At 45.6% G+C, this 22,580-nt stretch overlaps 1 protein-coding gene across 3 annotated transcripts in view; it reads right to left on the bottom strand.

Moving 5' to 3' along the window:
* XYLB (xylulokinase) overlaps positions 1–22,580 on the bottom strand; it is a 164,312-nt gene that overhangs the window by 50,515 nt on the left and 91,217 nt on the right. For 2 of the 3 annotated variants that reach the window (XM_078609301.1, XM_078609319.1), the window contains 2 exons: positions 4,329–4,364; positions 1,368–1,426 (listed from right to left, as the gene is read on the bottom strand). In XM_078609301.1, coding sequence (XP_078465427.1) covers positions 1,368–1,426; positions 4,329–4,364 — 95 coding nt within the window. The remainder of the gene's footprint in view (positions 1–1,367; positions 1,427–4,328; positions 4,365–22,580) is intronic. The other variant, XM_078609310.1, reaches the window with a different exon arrangement.

Here is a 22,580-nt window from a genome sequence, read left to right as displayed (position 1 = left end):
AGAATACAGCTGGGTATACAATCATACAGTGATCTTGTGTTTGCAGATGTAACGTCTCCTTTCAGGATTATTACACAGTTAGTGTTTTTTTTTAATAATGTGTAGAATTATTGTTGTTTTTTCCCACAATATATAACTGCACCGTTCTGGTTTGTCTTCATTGTTGTATTTTTAAGAATGTTTTGGTTTCAGCGATTAACACTTTTTGCTGGTGGAGCTGCCCCTATGGTTTGAGCTCTCGTCCCACTCGTTACATTAAGCCCTTGTTATTGTTATGCAAAGTTACTGTTAATTGGGTCAGACTATTCACTCTAAATCATTCAAACATGAACTATGAGTGGTGGCAATAGCTGTGTTCTATAATTCCCCAGAACTTCCCTCCTCTCCCCTAACCTCCCACTCTCCCCCAGTCAAACTCATAACTAAACTAAAACTAAACTATTTTTTTTATTTTACCAGGTATGGCCCACTTGAGCTATATAGCTCTTTTTCAGAAGCGACCTGGCCACAAATAATAGCCCAACCAAGAAGCTTATCATGTGGAAATGTATCGCAGCCAAATACTCTAAACGCACGTTGATTCTAAATGTGGAGGGAGAAATCTGGAGGAGCTGGATAAAAATCCACATGACCACGGGGAGAACATGCAAAATCCAAATATACAGGAGGAAACATTCACAGATTATACAATGTGTAGCATCACTTAAAAACAAATGCATTGTTTTCATTTTAAAATGCTAGCAAAGTTTAAAACAGCAGCAACAAGAGTTTAAATGTCGATGCACTATCATGTAGAGCCACCATTCCATGTGTGTGTGGACATGTGCATACACACATAAATAGCTATGTGTATGTGCATTCCATGTTAAACATGAAAATGTATCGTGAGAACGCAGGCATAGTGGGCAGGAGGTTGTATGACTAAACTAAAATAGAGGGCTTTGTTTGATTAACACTTAACAAGTCCATCAATTGTTCTCAAGTAAAAATGAGCCATTTAACCCAGTTAGGGAAGAAGCCACCAGTTGGTATATAATGCGGCACTCTCTTCTCTTCTTAGCCAGAGTGACACCGCATATTGACACGTCATCGCGATTATGGTCATCACGTGTAACATGCGATGATCGGCTTTGGCACGTCCCCAAGACGAGCATACCGGAGGATCTCGAAAAAAAACATCTATCGGCAAAAGCCACTGATTGATCAACCAATTCAATTTCAAATGGTGAATATTAGCATTGAAGAGATGATCGATATTCACACTCATTCTGTATTAAGCCTTGCCAACGTATATTTTATCCGAATACAGATGTCGCAAGCTATAAAATGAGGTGTACTCAGGTGCACTGAATGCAGGTGTGGATTACCTGGAGAATGTCCTTATTGGAGGAGGCTCCTCCAGTTGCCAGTATGCGGGTCTCTGGTTCTGCCACGCACACACAGCACAAGGACGCCTTAAGTACGGACATCCCTCGACATATAGGACAGATACATTCGTGAAAGGTTGACTGTAAAGCGAAAGTCCGTATATCAAGCTTCATTTTTGCCATTCGCTTCGATTGCATAATTGGAGAAAGCAACTAGACTTGGTAGTCGTAGTAATGATATCACAATTAAGAATGGCAGCAAAACGTTTGTACAGAATGCCGCGCTCGTGCACGCGATTTGCTCCAGACCTCTCTCCCCTCTCTTCTGTAGATTAATTTTACGAACAAAAAAACTCTTTCAAGCCCATGAGAATCAGCCTTACCAGTGATGGCAAGTGACTTGGCTTTAACTGAACAATATGCGTAGTGATTTTTTAAAAAGTGTTATTAATCAGTAAATATGAAATTGGTAATATTTAGTTATTTATAAACGGAGTATATGTGTGTAAATGTAATATTAGGTTAATAATAATGCATTATTAAATTTTTTCAAATATATCGGAATTCCCCCAAAACCGGACAGGCTATTTTACTGTATGTACCCATCCACCCGTCCATCCATTCATCAATTTGTCCATCCGTCCATAATGTATTCATCCAAACACCTGCACATCTCTACATCCATCACATGTACATTCTGCCCAGCCATAAATCCCCTCACTCCTATCTCTTTGTCCTCCCATACTAAACAGCTCGTGCATTCATTTCATCTTTCTGCCCATGACGGCTTGGCCTAGTGCCACCAACGCACACGCTGGGAGCCAGAAGCTGTCCCCGGGGTTGTGCTCACACAGCTGGGGAACAACAAAAGCGATACGGCACAGAGAAGAACCGCGTGGCTGTGCCATATGGCGAGGGTGCTGCTGGGAGGGTGACTCAAGAAATATTTAGCCTCTTGATTATGGTTTACCCGAGGTGTTAGATGTAATGCAAATTCTAATATCGGTATATTAAAAGTGACATGATCTGATTGCTCGATTATTTTCATGATTGCTTCCTCAAATTAATATATATGACATTGGTTTAGCTTCAGTATTCGCAGCACTACACTCTTACTGTAGGCTTCGTGGTACAGTGTGTATGAATTTGATGTTATCCTTGCATTAAGCCAAACTGACATGATCCTTTTCTACTTTTAATTACGTTAGAATTTTTTTTTACTTTTTAAAAATCAAAGTAATCATAAAACAAGTAATCATCTGATCTCTGCTAAGTAATGACAATCTTATTACATGCTGAAGATTGAGTATCAGTAATGGTAATATAAAGGATACACATTACATTTTCCCAGCACTAGTATTGCCCTGTCATTGAAACACACATTAATCTGGACTTACAATTTTCACATTTAAATAACATTAAAAAAATAAGGCAAATGGCAAATTACTGTTAGATGCTTTGTAAATTCAGATTATATTGCATTTACAATATTTGCTGTTAGATGTTTCCACCAGCCATGCCATGAAGTGATAAAACATCCACCTTGGGAGTCTTTCAATCAGTATAGCATCACACATATTGTTAAGGAAAAGCCCAGGAAGATGACATTACGGAAGTACTCATGAAATAAATTCAATAGACCTTCTTTATCCAACACTAGACGTTTCTCCTTCATGCTCTGTAAAAAAGTGGGTCTCCACATGTCAATCAACCAATGGAGTAAGCAGATTTATTTAGATCTACACAGCTGAGCAAAGACAAAATTAAGAGAGAAAAAAACTACATTCGTTTCTGTGAAGAAAGCATCATCATCATAATCTAAATCCAGGATATCAGTGGTGCTGGCTCAGTGCTTTGAGATACGCATTGAGAACTGCATGGGCCACCTGGTCAACTCAAGTAAATGTTTATCACATTCCTACGGAGGGAGCTGGTAGGAACGTTGGGTTGCTCGGTCAATGGCCAGGGTCAATGGCCAGGGTCAACGGCGGCGTGGTGTATTCCGCAAATATGCCCGACTGTGAGGGCGGGCACAAGCCGGCATGAGTAGGTTAAACGTTGAGTTTTATAAGGGCACCACGGGGTGACCAGCCCCTCCCCACCCAGCCCCTCCCCACCCTCCCCACCCAGCCCCTCCCCACCCTCCCTTCTCCATCCAGCCCCACCCCTCCCATTTTTGGATGCACGACGGACGGACAGAATCATCCCCTGTGGGCTGGTGTAACCAGGAGGTTCCTACCAGTATGAAACCAGCTCCATCCATTCTTTTCCCCATAGCTCTCCATTTATTGATTGTAAATGAGAATCTCCTTGTTTCCTGAGTTCTCACCTGGTTAAAAAAAACTAAACTTGATTGATCAGATACCGTGGCATATCACAGTGAATGAAATTTAGATCCCTGACAATGAGCTTCTGGCAAATAAAAATTCTAAGAAAAGTACACAATCACATAAAACTGAAAAACTGCAATGTTGCTCGTGATCAAAGTCATTTAATGTCACTGCTTGAAGCAGTTCCACCAAACATCTCCTGTAACTACTAGCAAACCAGGAGAGCTTAACCAAATTGTAATTGGTCATACAGATACAAGCAGCGTGACATTATTTGGTATCTATTAAGCAGGTACGTACACGTTTATGTGAACTACAGACACACATGGAAAGCAGCAATGAGCTGGGATGTCAATTTTGCATATGCATCAGCTACTCCTGGGCTAAGTTTGAAACCAACGGGTCAATGTACAAGCATATTGGAGTGTACTCTAGCTTCTAATTAAAGCTCACAAGTCACACTCTGTGCCCACATTCCCAGGCTTGCACTTTTAGGACAGCGATCTTGGCTGTCTTTAGTTTCTACTGGGAACATTGTCTCCCTCTTAATAATTCGGCCCATCCATTGGTTTCAAACACAAGTCACCTGAGCACTGCAGTACTCCGCAAATGCAAAGCAATGCAAACTCACCGGTCTGAGCAAATGGGCCGGGCTCATCCCTGCCAGCTGCCATTGTTAGGTGACAAGGAGAGGAGCAATTAACAAAAGCAGCCTATCACTGGCAAGACCTCTGCAAATGTCTGGCTCTGAGTCAACAATGATTACCCAGATTTACAGTGAACTGCAACGTTCCAAATTATTGTACATAAAGTAAATCGCAATCATTAATATCTAATTAAAGCCACATTTTTAGTGATGGCATTTCTTTATCTATCCACGTTTAAATTTGGCAATCATAAATACATGCTGATGAGAATTCTTCAAAGGTCATAAGTTAACTGACTATAACAACTGGAAAAAAGCTACAGTTGATTAGAACTATATGCATTTTTATGAAAAATTCCATGAAGACTCAAAACTTTACATTTTAAGAGTGCCAATGAATAAACACAATGCTCAATTGTCAGTCAAATGAAGCAGAGACAACACAAGATCATAATTTTTAAGTTCAGATAGCCAATAAAATGAGTAAAAAAACCTCTCCACTCAACAAGCACAAAATATAATCTTAAAAACATGTTCATTATAGAGTGTATGTAAAAACAATTTGGATGTATAATCCAACTATTAACTACTATCTTTGTTTTACTAGGTAAGACCCACTGAGATATACGTCTCCTTTTCAGAAGCGACCTGACCATAAATGATAGCTCAACGAAGTGTCTTATCATGTGGACATTTACAGCAGCTCAATACTCTTAAACGCATGATTCTAAATGTGGAGGGAAAAACCGGAGGAAAAATCCACACGACCATGGGCAGAACATGCAAACCCCAATGATACAGGCATCAGGGTCAGGATTGAACCCACGACCTGCTGCATAGCAAGCGAGGTAATTAACATTTTGTCATTATGGTGCCCCAAGTTATTCCTAACACAAATCTAAGCACGAGGGTATCTTGCAAGTGACAGAGTGGGCAGAGCCGTATTTGAATGCACTTGATTTAAGGGGGATAGGAGGCCATCGAGATTCATATTCTATTTTCGTGAGACCTGAGTGTGATATTAACGTTTAGCCTGCAGCCAAATCACCCAGAATGCAACCGATCTTCTCAGATTGCACGAGCTAAGGAGGGTTCAAGCCTTGATTAATACTGTACTTCAGTGGTACGCATGGATACCGTGCAGGAGAAATTATCTTTAAAAGGACCAGCAGCCTCCTCTAGGCTTATAGTGTTAAAAACGACACTACATCCTACACTCAATCAAGATTGAGCCGCATATGGGGTTCATCAGAGAGTCATCCTACCATGTATACATCTTTTCATCCAGTGCCGATATTGTATGTAATATAATTTCTATATTTTGTATAACGGTCACAGCAGCCAATGGCAGAGCCAGTGGGGGGGGGGGGGGGGGGGGGGCGGCACATGCCCCCCCCAATGATCCGATCGAAATCCATAATTTAGATCGGATCATTGGGGGTTATCTATATACATAAAAGGAACATTTGTGAATGTGTCTGTTCAAAATGTTTATCATACTTCCCAACATGCAACAAACTTGAAATTTGGCATGTGGGTAGTTTTCAGACTCCACACAATGCAAAACGTATAAAAATAGACCTTTGTATTTTGGGGGGGGCGCAATAATGCATATATTTTGCACGGCAAATGAGCGGTGACGTCACATCTGTGATGTCACCCGCATGCAGGAACGTTACACAATGTGCCTGCTGACGTCACACATCCCACCCCCCAAACCTCCGCATCGGCCGTGTATTAATCCAAGACAAGAATCCAAGTCCCGGGGGGAAGCTGGGTAGTAAAGCTAGTTAGTAATAAATCGTCATTATGCGACCCCCACTGCCACTGTGTAGCATATTATTATGTGCCAGGGACTCTATGAGATGATAGGACAATAGTCTGAGTCCATAATTGGCAATAAGTAATGGCAAAGCAGTTATAAGTGACACAGATTTGTGCGCAGTTGCGTACACAGTACATGACTTCTCTGAAGGCAAACACCTTCAGCGAGCGCGATGCCGATCACACAACGCGGTTCGAATTCGACCCTCGATCGATGGCTGCGCCATCGCCGCAGACGCGTCGAATAAAAAGCAAGGGGCAAGTCCTTACTTACTAACAACTCCTCTATCATTTTTCAATGCTGGAGGGGTTGCCCCCCCCCTACCTGAAAATCCTGGCTCCGCCATTGACAGCAGCTCCCATTGTTTTAAGTTTTATCCAATTATGGTGAGCTGGTGGGCCATTGGACCAAAATTCCTCCGGGAATTTTTTTTGCACAAATGTGCCTCCTTTCAAAAGTGAACAGCTACTTACCACAAATTCTTTGGCATTTTGTTTTAAGTTACCCTCATGGACATTAAGGGCTGTTTAATATTGAATGATAAGTAAAGTAAGTGCAATTGGGCAGGACACGTCATGCCTAGATGGGATGATGGCATGTCGGAGTGAAAGGATGGAGTGGTCCAGAGAGAGAGATCGTCCACTGCAGTTTGATGGATATGTCCAAGCAGCTCATGCACACCAATAGAGATTAGTCAGTGCAATGAGAACCACTGCTGTATTTAAATGGGAGACTGCCAGGAAATACTGGACATCATTGGCTTGGTCTGCGAGGCGGTCTGGCCATGTCAGTATCAGAATAGAGATCCTTGAATGTATCTTTGCGGTGCTTGGAGTGCTCTCCCTCTCATGTTCGGGGTTTCCCTGGGTACTCTGGTATCCTCTCCGTTGTGTCTTTGTTGGTCTTCTGCTGTTGCTGCTTTCATTGGAACAAAACGCGAGCCCGACACAGCATGCCACGCGGTTCGCGTGACCGGGTGTCGCAATCCACGGAAGATGCTCCCCCACGCATCTGGAACCATGTGGGAGGGGGGGGGGCGGTGAAAGATGGGGAGAGGGGGCCCGCTGCCCCAGCCAAGTGGAGACACCACGTCGGGGGGAGAAGATGCACGGGGAAATATAACCGACCAAATGAGGGGAAAGGTGGAGGGGTGGAGGAAAAAGGGGGGTGGGGGGGATCCTCGCACACGTTAAACACTCATTCGTGGACTTGCAAAACATTTCAATGCAGAACCTTCTGGAAATAGTCCTGAGTCCCAGTGAGGCATTCCTGGGTAAGGGGCATTATGATTCTCAAAGAAAAATAACATTCATTGACCAAAAACATATTCTACAACAGAGACACGTGACTTGAACTAAATATAAAGCATATTAAAATGGGGGTTAAAACGTTGATGGTTGCAGTTATAGGTATTACGCAGGTATTGTTATTTGCTGAAGTTTCCATTCTGACTCTGGGAAAGCATGCCTTGGTATAAAAGTTGTCTCTGGATGTGCTCATTGCCATGGGTTTCTCCACTGGTCGGTGCACTGCGGGTAGAGTACTCAGACAATATCAGGTGGTTGTGAGCTTAAAACCCAATTGAGGGTCCACTCAGCACACCATCTCTCAGTGGTCAACACATGAAGCACCACTTTGCGGAATGTCAACGTTGGTCATACTGTGGTGAAACTGTTCCACGTTATGAGAGAAATATGGATTTTACCTACTCGTCTAGAATTATTTGACTCTGGATATGTTTGACTTGGATTTGACGTCTCTCCACTCCAGGCTGAAGGAGCATGTACCCTGGTGCATGCCCCTTATTAGTGACCACTCCCGCCAATACTCTATCTACCCTGGAAAACTCCGTGACTCACGGCTCCGTCGAGCCAGACTTTTGTCTCGACACGGTCTGCCGAGAACCAAGCCGTGTTGTCCGCAAAGGCTAAGGTGTGATGCGTTGACGATAATTAGCGGCGCTAATGGCGGAGGCCTTCAGGTTTCCATGACCGACATTTACCACCAAGCTGCCGTCAAAATCCACCGGATTAGCAGAAACATAAAAGCCCACCAAATGCATTAACACTCCGTTTATCATTGTCTGCCGTGAGCGTCATGCTATTCCCATAGACGGGCGATTCTGTCATCTTCCAGCTCACACACGTGCTATTTACTTTATTAATTGCCCGATAAATGGGGAAATAGTAGTGAGGAGCCTAACGCTGTTGTGATAAAGCACTTTGATGGACTGCTTCTGGCTCAATGTCTCCACACTTGGGGGCCTAAAGGCGAGAGACCTATGGGGGAACAACCTGTAGGTTTAATGAATGATGAAATATCTCAACCTTGTGAAAACAAAAAATAAACACGACAAATAATGATCTCTGTATTCAGCCGGCATAGGAAACAAGACATTTATTACAACACGTGCTTTTAATAGGGAAAAAAAGTATGAAATAAAAATCCTCTACAACTTAAAATTCCCCTTCAGATAAATCTCTGTATACAAGCAATAATAATAGAATAATTTACAGCCCTTTGTCAATCCACTGCTGGATGAAGGCCTCTTCACATCCTGATGAATTTATTGACAAAATTTCACCATTCGGGCAGTGCAGGCTGATGATGTACGTATGTTGAACTTCTTTCGCACCGTACGTAGCCAACCGTCCTAATCGGAGGTGCAGGGAAAGGATCAGGAGGCCCAGGACCGGTTCTGATATGACTCGCCACTGATGTTCGCTGTGGCCGGGAGTGAATCCGGCGAGTTAACTTCGCCGGATTCATAGCGCAGTGCATGAACTTCCGCGACACCAATCCTCCCATGTAAACATTTTAAGGGTAAATTGTCACCACATACGCTGCTGTCTCTATATTTTGAATAAAAGTCACTCATCTGGCAATGAAGCTCTGGTCGCTGGAAGAAAAAAAAGGAATAACATTGTGGGCTCACGAAAGCAGTGCTTTAGGTCGGCGGGCTCCGCAACATTTTGACAAGAGCAGAGAGGGCCTCGTTTTGTGGCGGCTGCCCAGTGGCGGTGATAACAGCGAGTGCTGCCGTGCTCTTTGCTCGTAAACGGCCTCAAGACGTCGGACCCCAGCGCACTTACAGAGATCTCTCCCAAGTGGCCCCATCCAATTGGAACACGGGGCCAAAACACACAATAAAGCATCGACTGGTGATGCGTACGACGAGAAGCTTGTTAAGATCCCATGAGCCACTGTTGCTGCTACCACCACTTTCACGCTTCTATGAAAGGCTGCAGGCGATGCTGTCAGGCAAAAAATAAATATATAAAATAATTAAAGACCTAGGTTTCACAGCCAATGTTAAGATTCTAATAGGTTATTTGGTGAGGCCATAATGATCTGGCCAGTATTTTGTCATTAAGTTACCCCGCCAACCGATACAGCCACGCAAATTAAATTGTCACGCGGTGTAATAGCATTTAACATGCCAAATTATTATTGTTTCAGCTCACCGGTAAGTGAAAAAACAATTCTGACAACTCAATATAGCAATTAGATATTTCCATTGATTGGATGTGAGAATCGTTGCTCAACTTACCGGTGAGCTGAAACGATAATAATTTGCACATGAAACCCTTACATAAGGCGGCAATTACATAAGTCGGGCGGTGGAGGGTCTTAACGACACAAAATTTGTCAGATCATTACGTGGTCGAACCCCACATTTTTTTTTACTGAATCAGTAATGAAAGAGACGAGTATTGTAAAGGCACAATCCAGCACTTTATCTTGTTCCTGCTCGACTGTTCATGACACCATTGAGAGCTTTTCTTCCTTCCAAGCACGTGAGGTGGTAGGCAATGACCTGGCAATGTGCGTGGGTCGTGCTGAATGGCACTTGCAGTTAACGGGCAAGTGACCTTTGCCTTTGCCTTGTTGTGCCAGATTGGAATTCCTACGAACTCTAGAGGCTGCAAGATTAGGAAAACTCGCACTCACAATTACACCCGAAAAAATAAGAATTCCCCTACGTATCTGAATTCAAGAGTCAATACATTTTAGTTTCATGTATATATTTTAAAAGCTGCCTCACCCAAGGCCTTATTTTGAAAACAAATGAGGCTCACGGATTTTGGCACGAACAGACCAAGTCAATTAAGCATACAAATGCTAAAACCCGGCGTATGCGTGGTAAAGATAAACGCACAATGAGAAACATTCCTAAAAGGTGGCCCATGGGGCAAAGAACGCCATACAGTACGCGAGAAATAGGAGGCAAAGACAAATTAAGCATAACATCGCCTGGGACCGTTCACCCCCCCCACCCCTACAACCTCCACAGCCAGAATGGTAAATAAACATCTGGTGCAGTGGAATAACAAATAAAATGTAGTGATTAGTAGCTGGAAGAAAGACAGTGAGGAAGAAAAAACCTTTGTGTGCTTTTAAGAAAATCCCAGCAGAAGATTAGAGCTGGCTTTGATGAGTTCAACGAGTGAGTGACCAATAACAGAGGTTCCTCACCCCCAGATACGGCCGACCCTCTGTCCTGGGAACATCTCAATCTGTTCCTCTCAGACCTTGGTCTGTTGACACCTCATGGGAGGACCATGTGTCTCGTTTAAAGAAGAAGAAGAATAAAAAAAACGTTGGCCAAACAAACCACCGGGGGCTCTGAAGCTGCATGCAGCGACCGATACGAGGCTGGCATTCCCAGAACGATGCAGAATGGGAGGCAGGCTGGCGGGGACATCAAACACCCCGCTGCGTTGCAAGATGCCACTGCTGTCTCCCTTTAAACAGCGTCGCACTTTCAAGCAAATGCAGCAGCGGTGGTGCCGTGGCGGAGGCCCCGCTGATGCTTGTTCACGCCATGTGGTCTCGCAAACAATGCACGGAGCAGGTGCTGCCAAGACGACCGCGCCGCGTGTTCCGCACGTGAAAGAGCAGTGGGCGTTAACGCAACGTCGCCGTGTTATTCTTTTTTATTGAGCACCTCGGTTGCCATTATGCGTTTTATTTGATGCGATATTTCTCCGAGCCATCAGCCGTGCAAGCACTTTGGGGCGCCATGCTGGCGAGACGTTAGCTACCTCGCCTGGTATGCAAGTTGTTGTGGGTTCGATCCCGACCATGATGCTTGTATATTTGGAGTTTGCATGTCTGTCTCCCCGTGGTCGCGTGGATTTTAATCAGGGTCCTCCGTTTGTTTCCCCCCACAATTAGAAACATGAGTTTGGAGTATTTGGCTGCTATACATTTCCACGTGATAAGCCACTTCGTTGAGCAATCATTTGTGGCCAGGTCGTTTCTAAAAAAGAACCAAATAGCTCATTGGGCCTGACCTGGTAAAAAAACATTAATCCTAGATTAATGTTTAGTGTTTGTTGTTTGTAAGGTCATTTGAAATATGAAGACATGGTCTTCGATATTACAGGGCTCCTGTTAAAACGAAAGCTGGAGATAATATCCCCCCAGACATCTTGAATTGAAGCAAACATGCAGTTTATGTTATTTAATTTTAAAACAATTGATTGCTACGTGAACTCAGTGCCTTATTTGTATGCATGCAATGGATTCATAAAAATGTGAGTGCTATATTACATATTTCAATTAAATCAATGACCTTCAGCTACAACTACATGCATGCGAAGGTCTCTATAATATGCAAATTAGGCTGAGGCAAGCTTGGGGTCAAGTGAGCTTCATTGCAGTAGCGCCAAGGCAGCCCAAATTGAGTACCACGTGCAGTGTATGCAGACAGCGGCTATCCAGTGGAGACTGGTCTGAAAACATGGAAATATGAATTTTGTTAAAGTCTAAGAATGGCTTCGGGACACCTTGGAGATGCGTCCGAACCCATGCTTCCTTGAGATTGTCCTTAGTTGTGCTGAGCCCAAACTGTCAATGTCTTTGTGTAATAAAAGACTTGACCACGATATCTGGCTCAGTGTCCTTTATTCGGTCCGTACTGCGTCCCCACACGGCTGTCTCTCTTATTCTCTCTGTGCTGGTTCCGATGTCACTCCAGTCCACATCAGCAGCCCCGCTGCTGTTCTTGTCGCTCTTGCAGCCCCACAGCAGCTCCGCTGCTGTACTCTCACACAGCTGCCTTGGCTGTTCCTGCTGCAGCTCTGACGGCCTCGTGCTGTCTCGCCTTCTCGTCGCTCCTGCGACTCCTGGCAGCCACCCCGCTGCTCCTCACACACAGCCTTACTGCCTATCTCTATCTGCAGCTTTACACCTCCCAGTAGCTCCCTACTGTTCCCAGGGTTGGCTCCCGCTTCTGACGGTGCCCCCTCGGCTCGTACGCCCGCGTGGCCCCACACCTTTCCATTCACACCCCGACTGCCTTCTCCTTCCGGTTTACCCGCTTAAGGACCCCCTACCTTTCACCCACGTCACCTGGCTCCGCCTCCTCGTGACGTCACATCCGGAAGGTCGCTTTCGCCCGCATTACATTTGTATCACCCTCCCAAGTTGATCCGCACATTCCTTTCTGAATGTTCCTCTCGGTGGTGTGCGCTCGTTCTGAGCGGATTTTGACATTTGGTGACTTCAATACACATGTCGATGCCCAATATAAACCTCTTCAACGGGATATTTTGGGCATCCTGTGTTTAGTTTGTTGAGCTTCGCCCGCACCTCCGATTAGCAAGCTTGGCTATGTACGGTGCGAAAGAAGTTCAACATACATATACTGTATCCTGAACTCTTGTGGCTTCATCCAGAACGTTAATATGCTGACTCACTCTGGTAGACACACTTTAGACCTGGTGTGTTCTCTTAGGCTCTCAATAACTGAACCAACTTCATCTGGACCCAGGAATTTCTGATCATTCACTGGTTCTTTATTGATGTCCCTCTGCTCCCTCCTGGTCTGTCCACTAAACACAGAATTTCATTCTTCAAAATAACATCCATTGCTCCATCTCTAAAAGAGGAGCTCTCACGTTCTCCTCTCGTTCAGACGTGCCACTTCCCTGTTGAGGAGGCTGCTCAATTATATAACTCTGCTTTGTCAAATATTGTTGATCGTCCGGCTCCTCTCCCAACTCGCTGGATCTCTTCTGAACGAATGCAAACTCCGGTTATCCTCGCAGCGGCTTTTGGCTAACCATTGAACAAAGACGGTCACAGCATCACGTGCTTTCAGATGCGCTTCTGTGGCCATCTGGCATTCTCTGCCTTCCAATATTAGGAAGCCATTGGAACTATACGCTTTTAAATCTAGAATGAAAACTCATTTATTTAGAACAGTGCCGTGCGGTGAGGTCAATGGCTGGGGAGGCACTGGCGAATGTCAGAGCCAGATTTAGGGGGCGTGGCCTCACTGAGTGGGGCGTGGCCTAATGGAGGGCGTGTCCTCACTTAGGGGGGCGTGTTAGACACGTCCCCCTAAGTGAGGCAGATGTGATAGCTGCCTCCCCTGATGCTTTTTCATTGCAGTTTCATGACGAGACGAGCGAGCCTCAATATCTTTATACACATATGTGAAATAAGTTACCTGGAGTATGGAAGTCGAGGACTTTAAATGAAGGGGTCTACAAACATTACATTAGTGACATACTGAGATAGTAACAGGCACACGCTTATTGCCCGCGCTCCATCCAGTTACTGAGGGGTTGAGGCAATCAGAGGGGAGGCTGAGTGCGTCGCTGCCTCACCTCTCGTCTCTTCCTGTATTTGCAGCGGAGCTCTGCAAATTTGGCGATTTTGACTATAAAAATGATTGGAATCGAACAGAAATTACATTTATAACACAGATCAGTGGGAAAATCTTAATATTTATTTTCTTTCGTAACAGCTATTTTCATTGGAGTATGACAGGCGAGGCTCTGCCTCCCCTGACCGCACGTCCCTGCTTTAGAACTGCTTTTTGTGTTTTGTTGTCCTCCCACACTTCTGATTAGCACAGCTGGCTTTGTACGGTGCGAAAGAAGTTCAACATACATGGTCACCCCTCGCCATGGTACACTACTGATCTGAGGGTACAAATATCCGCTGTCCGCAGAGATGAACGTGCATGGATGAAATCTCGTCTCACCATTCATCACCAGCTTCATACCTGTTCCAACAACATCTCACGAGCTAGATCATCCTATATTGCTGGTAGCATTGCGATAAGCAAGAATAATCCCCGGGACCTTATTCTCCCCCTTCAGCCATCTTCTGAATAATGCATCACCATTTGAGGAACCCATGTCCACTATCCATTCCCAATTAATATACAGTAAAACCTTGGATTGCGAGCATAATTCGTTCCGGAAACGTGTTTGTAATCTAAAGCACTCGTATATCAAAGCACTCGTATATCAGTTGTGATCACGTGACGCTCGGCAGACGATACGAGTACTACTCGTATTGCAAGACCTCGCTCGTTTACCAAATTCATATTTATTTAAAATGTGTGCTCGTCTTGCAAAACACTCACAGACCAATTTACTCGCAATCCAAGGTTTTACTGTACAGGGTGTTTAAAAAAAGATGGACCCGATTTGAAATCGCTATATCTCTGCAACCACGAACCGCCCATGAATGAATCTCTTACCACTTGAAAGGGCGGGGCATAGAGTTTCAAATGATTACCGCTAAATGCCTCTCCCAGCGCACAAACAGCTCCAAGCCTCAGTCATTCGCAAGATGGTGACCCCGCAACACAAGGGGCGTTTTGCTTTCTGCAGTTCAGCACGACTGAATCCGTAATTGCGGTGCAGCGTGCGTTTCAACGGCGTTTTGGCATTGATCCGCCAATGTCAAAAAGCATTCGTCGTTGGTACCGACAATTTGAGGTAACAGGCTGTTCATGTAAGGGGAAGAGCACAGGGCGACCACGCACCTCAGAGGAAAACGTGGGAAGAGAGGCGTTTGGGACGAATTCAACTATCGTCTCGATGTTGTCCGTACAGCAGGTGGAGGGCACATAGAGCATTTATAAAATGGTTAGTAAAACTTGATAACTCATTAAACCGTTTGTAACTTTTTGTGTAATAATATGCTGCCATCGTGAAATATACTGCTTTGAAATTGGGTCCTTCTATTTTAAACGCCCTGTATGTCCCCCTGATTTCCCTTCCATGTGATCTGCCTCCCGTCCGGTTCGAGGGCGCTATGTTGGTTAAGTTCCCCGCAATCACAACTTCCAGACAAACCACTTTGATAGGTGATGCCTGACCTACCTGTTGCTCATTGGATCACTTCCCTCCCCTAGACTTTTACAAGATAACTTTTCTGCATTGCGGCCATTTGTACTTGGTCTCTTGCGACCGGTACGGTCCCCAACACTTTTATGATGGCTGCAGTCACCCCACTCTTAAAAAAGCCGGGGTTTTGATCCGAAGCTTCCCAACAACTCACAACCAATGTCCAACGTGCTGTGGCCCCTCGCTTTCACCAGCATCTGGCCCGTAATATATCTGACCCCTTTCAATCGGGATTCAGGGCCGTGCACAGCACTAAGACAGCTCTTGTGAGGGTGACCAACGATGTATTACTGTCAGTGGATAAGGGGCAAGGCCAGTGTCCTCATCCTGCTTGACCTCAGTGCAGTGTTTGACAACAATGACCATGGGGTCCTTCTTGAGCGATTAAAACGCTCGCTTAATGGGGATTTCTGGTGCTACTTTGCAGTGGTTTCGCTCTTATATTGAGAAACGCATGCACTGTCACAATGGACGACTTAAAATCTCCAATCATACTGGTTCATTGCGGTGTCCCGCAGGGATCTGTACTTGGTCCCCCCACTATTCAATGTCTACATTGCACCTTTGGGCACTCTGTTACAACATTTGGGCTCATCACAGTTATGCTGATGACATGCAAATGTACGTCCGGTTCGGCTCTGACTTTGCGATGGCAGCTTCTGCACTGTCTGCATCATTAAAATTAGTGAACTCTTGGGTGCAGCAAATTTTATTTGACGAATATGCCGACAAACTGAGGCGATATTCATTGGCTCCCCTCTACAGTTATCTAAAATCGGTTCTTCATGTCTGTCAGTAGACGGTCATGATGTCTGCCCATCACAGGCAGTCAGAAATCTTGGTGTTCAGCTTGACCAGTGCCTGTCCTTTGAGGCACATCTAGGGTGGTTAGAATTTCGTTCTTCCACCTTATAAATATTGCCCAGCTGCATCAGTGCCTGTCACCTAATGACTTGGAGAGACCGGTCCATGCTTTTGTGTTCGCCCGACTTGATTCTTCAATGTATTACTGTTTGGGATTTTGAGAAAGGTGCTGGGTAGACTCCAGCTTGTTTAGAATGCCGCTGCTAGAGTTGTTACGCACACACCGTTCAGCAAGCACATCACACACCTGCTCTCTTACCTTTACACTGGCTACCAGTCAAGTATGGAGTGGATTATATGATCCTGCTGCTGACCTACAAGGCAGGGGCAGAGCCAGTGGGGGGGGGGGGGGGCTGGGGTGGCACGTGCCCCCCCAATGATTTGATCAAAATCCCTAATTTCGATCGGATCATTTAGGTTTATTAGTAATAAATCAGCATTTTGCGACCCCAACTGCCACTGTGTAGCATATTATTATGTTCCAGAGTCCATAATTGGCAATAAGTAGCGGCAAAGCAGTTATAAGTGACTCAGAATTGTGCGCAGTTGCGTATACAGTACACGACTTCCCTGAAGGCATTCACCTTCAGCGAGCGCGATGCCGATCACACATGGTTCGATTTCAACCCTCGATCGATGGCTGCAGAAGCGCCCGGCGAGTCATTTTCCAGAGCGTCCTCCAGCTCAGCGTCACCGTTCGCGATCTCCTGACCCTTCGTCTTCAATGGCGGCAGCTGATGAATCGGAAGCAGAAACGCTAGCCAACTCCCTGCCTCCAGCGCCATTGCCCGAAGGAGTGTGCGTCGTCGATAGGGATCCTGGGACGAGACCCACCATTTCAGCGTACGATCCGAACAGTGTCAAAGAGATCCGTCGTTCGCACCTGATGCAGGGCCGGTTCGTTCCACGCCCCCGTTAGTCGGATGGCAGCATGTACCCGTCAAAGATGATGGGGTGAAAAAAGCGCCGCCCGCAGCCATCGTGGTTTGAGACGTACGATTGGTTCGAAGACTCGTTCCACACCGAGTCGGTATACTGCTTCCCATGCTTCCTCTTCCCGTCCTGCAATCGCTCGGACGCATTCGTCTCAGACGGGTTCTCGGCCGGGAATAAGGTGGGTGGCCGCAATTGCTGCCTTCTCCAACATCAAGGCGGCGTGTAGTCGCTCCACAAGCAGGTGATACAGAAGGCCAGAGACATGATGAACACGGAGATGCACATCATCACAGACAAGCATGGCCTGGAGAAGCAGATGGCCCAGGCGATCGCCGACAATCGGACTCGGATGGAGGGATCAGTCGATGCGATTCGATTCCTGATGAAGCAGGGGCTGGCCTGCCGGGGCCACAATGAGTCGGACGAGTCGCTCAACCGCTGCAACTTCCTCGAGCTGCTTCAGTTCCTGTGCAAACGCAACGTCGAGCTGGCCCGCGTCGCGCTCGACAACGCCCCGCAGAACGCCATCATGATTAGTCCCGATATCCAGAAGGACATCATCCACGCCCACTCCCAGATCTTCCGAAAGCTCCTCGATGATGAACAAGCTGACGCCTTCTACTACATCATGGTGGACGAGACGCGCGATGCGAGCAAGAAGGAGCTACTGGCCGTTGTTAACCGCTTCGTTGAGATCAAGACTGGCGTGCTGCGTGAGCGTCTCGTCGACCTGAAGCACGATGGCACGTCCAATATGAGTGGTGAGATCAATAGCCTGCAAGCCCTGATCAAGCAGCTGAACGATTTTGCCTATTACGGGCACTGCTGGGCGCACAGGCTCCAAATCACGCTGGTTGCTGCTTGCAAGGATGGCGTCTCCGACATCGGCCTGTTCTTCACATTGGTCAATGACATCATCAATGTGGCGACGAGCTCCTGCAAGCGCAACGACGATCTCATCAACACACAGAAGAAGATCGTGCTGGAGATGATCAACGAGCTGCTGGTCGAGAAGGGCCGTGGTCTGAATCAGGAGACGGCGTTGGTGCGCCCAGGCGAAACACGCTGGTCGTCGTTCTGGCGCGTGCTGCGTCGCTTGATTGACATGTTTGGTGCGACAATGCAAGTCATCCAGCATGTGGAGATGGACGGCAGCAAGCCGGAGCAGTGGGTAGAGGTGACGCGCCTGCTTGACGGCATGTGCACGTTCAAGTTTGCGTTCATCTTGCACCTAATGGAGAAGATGCTGCTTATCACGCATGACCTGTTGCAGGCGCTGCAAACGAAAGACCAGGATATCATCAATGCGTTGCGGTTGGTCGAAGTGCTGATAGAGATGCGCGTTACCGGCTACGACGACCTGCTCCACAAGGTGTAGCAGTTCTGTGAGACCCACAAGATCGAGGTGCCCGATATGACCGCCAACTTTATCTGACCTGGCCGGCCTCGTCGCGATGGACACATGAACACCAATGGTCATGTTTTCCGTGTCAACCTGTTCTATGCAGCGATCGACAAGATGCGGGCCGAGTTCGCCTACAGATTCAGTCGGTGGAGATGCTCCGCCTAGCAGCATGTTTCTTTCCACGCAAGCAGTTCGCCTCGTTGAATGTTGAAAAGCTCGTGGAGCTGGCCCGCAAGTTCTACATGATCGACTTTTCTGACGTCGACCTAATGCTTCTCGATCAGCAGCTGGTCCACTTCGGCAGGGAGATTATAGAAGGACGATCTATTGAAGAATGTGGGCACGCACCCTGAACTATCGGTCATGCTGGTGCAAACCGGCCGGGCCACGGCCGGTTACCACCTTGTATACCGATTGCTGCGGCTGATACTGACGTTGTCGGTGGCGACAGTCACGGTCGAGCACGTCTTCAGCATCCTGAAAATCATCAAGACACGTTTACGCAATGGGCTCCAACTACCTCAATGACGCCATGCTGCTGTATGTCGAGAAGGAGACTGCTGCGACGGTGACGAACGATCAAATCATGTCATACTTCCAGGCCATGTGCCATCGCCGCACACGCGTCGAATAAAAAGCAAGGGACAAGTCCTTACTTACTAACAACTCCTCTATCATTTTTCATTGCTGGAGGAGTTGCCCCCCCTACCTGAAAATCCTGGCTCCGCCATTGACAGCAGCTCCCATTATTTTAAGTGTTATCCAATTATGGTGAGCTGGTGGGTCATTGGACCCAAATTCCTCAAGGCACTCAATGAGTTAGCCCCACAATATTTACAGGAGCTGATCCGTTTTTATATCCAACAAGGTCACTGAGATCGTTGGATCGCCGTCTTCTAAGCACTCTGGGGTCAAGCCTCATTTCCTGGGGTGATCGGACTTTTGTCAGTGCAGCTCCAAATCTTTGGAACGCTTTGCCTTTACTAATTAAACAATCAGAATCGTTAGATATATTTAAGTCTGTATTGAAAACTCACCTCCTTAAACTGTTCGTTACCCCCTTAGTTCTGGCCATATACCCAGGTTCTGTTCATTTCCTGCTTTCCATACATGGACGCATTGGGATCTACGGATAAAATGTGCCTTAAAAAATTAGTTTTTTTTTTAAGTCAACGTTTGTGATGTGTATGGTGCTGGCCAAGTTGCCATCTAATGTGCCATGGCAGCTATAACATGTGCTCACTATCACACTTGTAATGGTTTGCCATGTTCCAGTTCTGGAGAAGCTGTCATTATTTATTTTTATTATGATGACTAACAACACTTTCCCCCACAGTCTATAATGCTAAATGGGGTATCTTTGACGTTGTTGCATGTATTATGTAAAAACCGAAACCGCAAGCATGCTCCAGGAAAACAAAGCATGACTCCTCATCCTGAACTCTCCCTGCATGCACAAATTGTACTCAAACCGTGGATGCATGGTAGCATCTACTAAATGAATGGAACAGGCAGGTTGGTGGCCTTTGTGCAATTGAACCGCCCGTGCACTCAATAGCTGCATTATTGAGCCAAAGTCTGAACATGACATGCCGCTAAACTAACGGCGACAGGGCAATGCTATGAAAGTCCACAGTCTGCCTACTTCACTACGGTATGGGCACACAGAGTGAATAAAATGGAACTTTTTAAACAAAATTTGCTCTGGAGTCATCGGAGCGCTGAAAGGTCTTAGGGGCCATCCATTTAGTACGTACGCATGGACGGGGGATGGGGGGTTAACCCAAATGCGTACGCTTGCGTATATGGGTGTCTACTGACAATGCACGTATGCATAGGAAACGGGGGGGGGGGGGTGAAGCCTCAATAATAATTTGTCTACATTGGCCTTCAAATGAGTTAGATAGTCCGGCGATGGACTATCTGTTTGCTTAAACACGTTAATATTATCAATCCTTTATCGTTTCTGCGTGGATTAAATATCGGCCGTTCTATAGGATTTGGGAGGGGGGGGGGTCAAGCTTACGTACGCAGGTGGAGGGGGGGGTGTAAAAAGTACGCGTGTGTACAGGGAGGGGGGGAGGGGTCAAGTTTTGATAGATTTTTGCGTACCTACTAAATGGATGGCTCTTTAGATACGACTTGGCGCAGGCAAAAAGAGCGATGGTGGCAAAGTGGGGTTCTTTTCTCGATGTTACAGGCCGGGACTGCCCAGAGACCACTACATTCTACTTGGTGCCTGCTACATTGTGCACTCGGTAGCAAGTGCATCAGAATGAGAATATGTATTTGTAATGGAGGAATCCGATGAGCTATAAAGGGGCCATCCATAAATGACGTCACGCGATTTTGTACGATTTTTGACCCCCCCTCGTCACACGGCGTCACAAAAAGTTAGACCTCCCCCCTCAAATATGACGTCACAAAGCTCTGCCCCCACTCCCCCAAAAATAAAACATGCTTCAAATCGCTTTAAACTATTGTCATTGTAGTGTGTATTTAATGTGGCGCGGACTTTGATGTTGTAGGAGAAAACATTTATTAAAAAGTCTATTTAAGTAGAACGTGTTGTCTATATTTATTTAAAGTTGCGCATTTTGATGTGACGTCACATTTCTCACCCCCCCCCCTCGTCACACATCGTCACAAATGTCTGACCCCCCCCCCCCCAGGTGCATGACGTCATTTATGGACGACCCCAAAGCTCTTTTTCACAGATGTCCAGAACGTTACAACGATACAAAAAGACGATAGTGCATTGGAGAATAATGGTATCTTGAAGACACATGGATATATATTTTGCGTGCATCTTAAACTGTATTTTTACCATTATATGTATATATTTGAAAATATGATTTTTAACTTTGATGTGGTCTAGGACTGATGTTGTTGTTGTTTTGTTGCCTTGCCGCAAGCTTGCATTTAGTCTAGGGAAATTGGCGGGAATGTATGCACTTATATAATGTGCACTTATATACTTAAAATGTATTTACTTTTCGTGACTTGCTTACATTTTATATACTTTGCACCCCGATCGTTTTTCGTATTCTTTGCTGTTGCAACTTGCTGACCCGCCCCTATTGGACATCTGTTAAAAAGAGCTTTATAGCTCATCGGATTCCTCCAGGATAAATAAAGATTCCGATTCTGAAGATAAGAGGATGTGAAGGCATAGTTGGGAAATCACAACTTTTAAAATTAAGAACCCTATATTATTATATTCAAATTTTCATTTGGTAGCTCTATGACAGAATATCTGTCCAAGTAGATGAAAGACAGCTTGCTACTGTCACCTCACCATTACTGGTTGATCAGTGATCATCAGCCATGATCCATCCACTGCTGGATCATGGCCTCCCCAATTCATGGCCGTGCGACATAACAACTGACTTAGCTCGGCTGCATCTTCGTGGTGTACCTCCTCTGGGCGTGTTCCCTCCTTTGCTTTCTGCTCAGTTGTTATTCTTTCAAAAGCAGGCCCACTCACTTTTCTTCAGTCAAAAGTTAAACATGCGTATGTTCTCTAATCTACATGTTCCTCTTAGATTTAAAGCTTTCGTGACTGCAAGGATTCATATTCTTGGTTCTTTCGGTAAAGTCACGTAGAAGGGAAATAATAAAAATACAACATAATAAAATAAAATTATCACGACGTTTCGGCCACAACGCAAGCAGCCGTCCTCAGGTGAAGAAACAGAACTGTCGGAAAGACAGCGTCCTAATGAACACATTGTTAGTGCCCATGTTTTTTTTTTATCCATATAGTCATAGCTGGTAATATGCAATGATTTAACTTTAGCTGAACAATTAGACATATCTGTTGGAGGGACACAACTGGAAAACACAGCAGAATATGTACATATAGGGCAGTGATTGATAGAGAAACAAGACACAAACATTATGAAATAAAGAGGCGGATCAGAGCAGATTGGAGCGCTTTTAGAAAGCTGAACTTGGTAATGATAAGCAACAAACCAATGTGCCTAACGGCCCCGTCATACAGTGCGTGCCATTAAATAATCCGGGCTGTAAGCCTGCAATCAGTTTTATCT

Source organism: Lampetra planeri, chromosome 2 (genome assembly GCF_965212315.1).
Source record: "Lampetra planeri chromosome 2, kcLamPlan1.2.h2, whole genome shotgun sequence".
NCBI classification, from domain to species: domain Eukaryota; kingdom Metazoa; phylum Chordata; class Hyperoartia; order Petromyzontiformes; family Petromyzontidae; genus Lampetra; species Lampetra planeri.
Note: the sequence above shows the minus strand (reverse complement) of the source record. Positions and strands in the feature narration are given on the sequence as shown.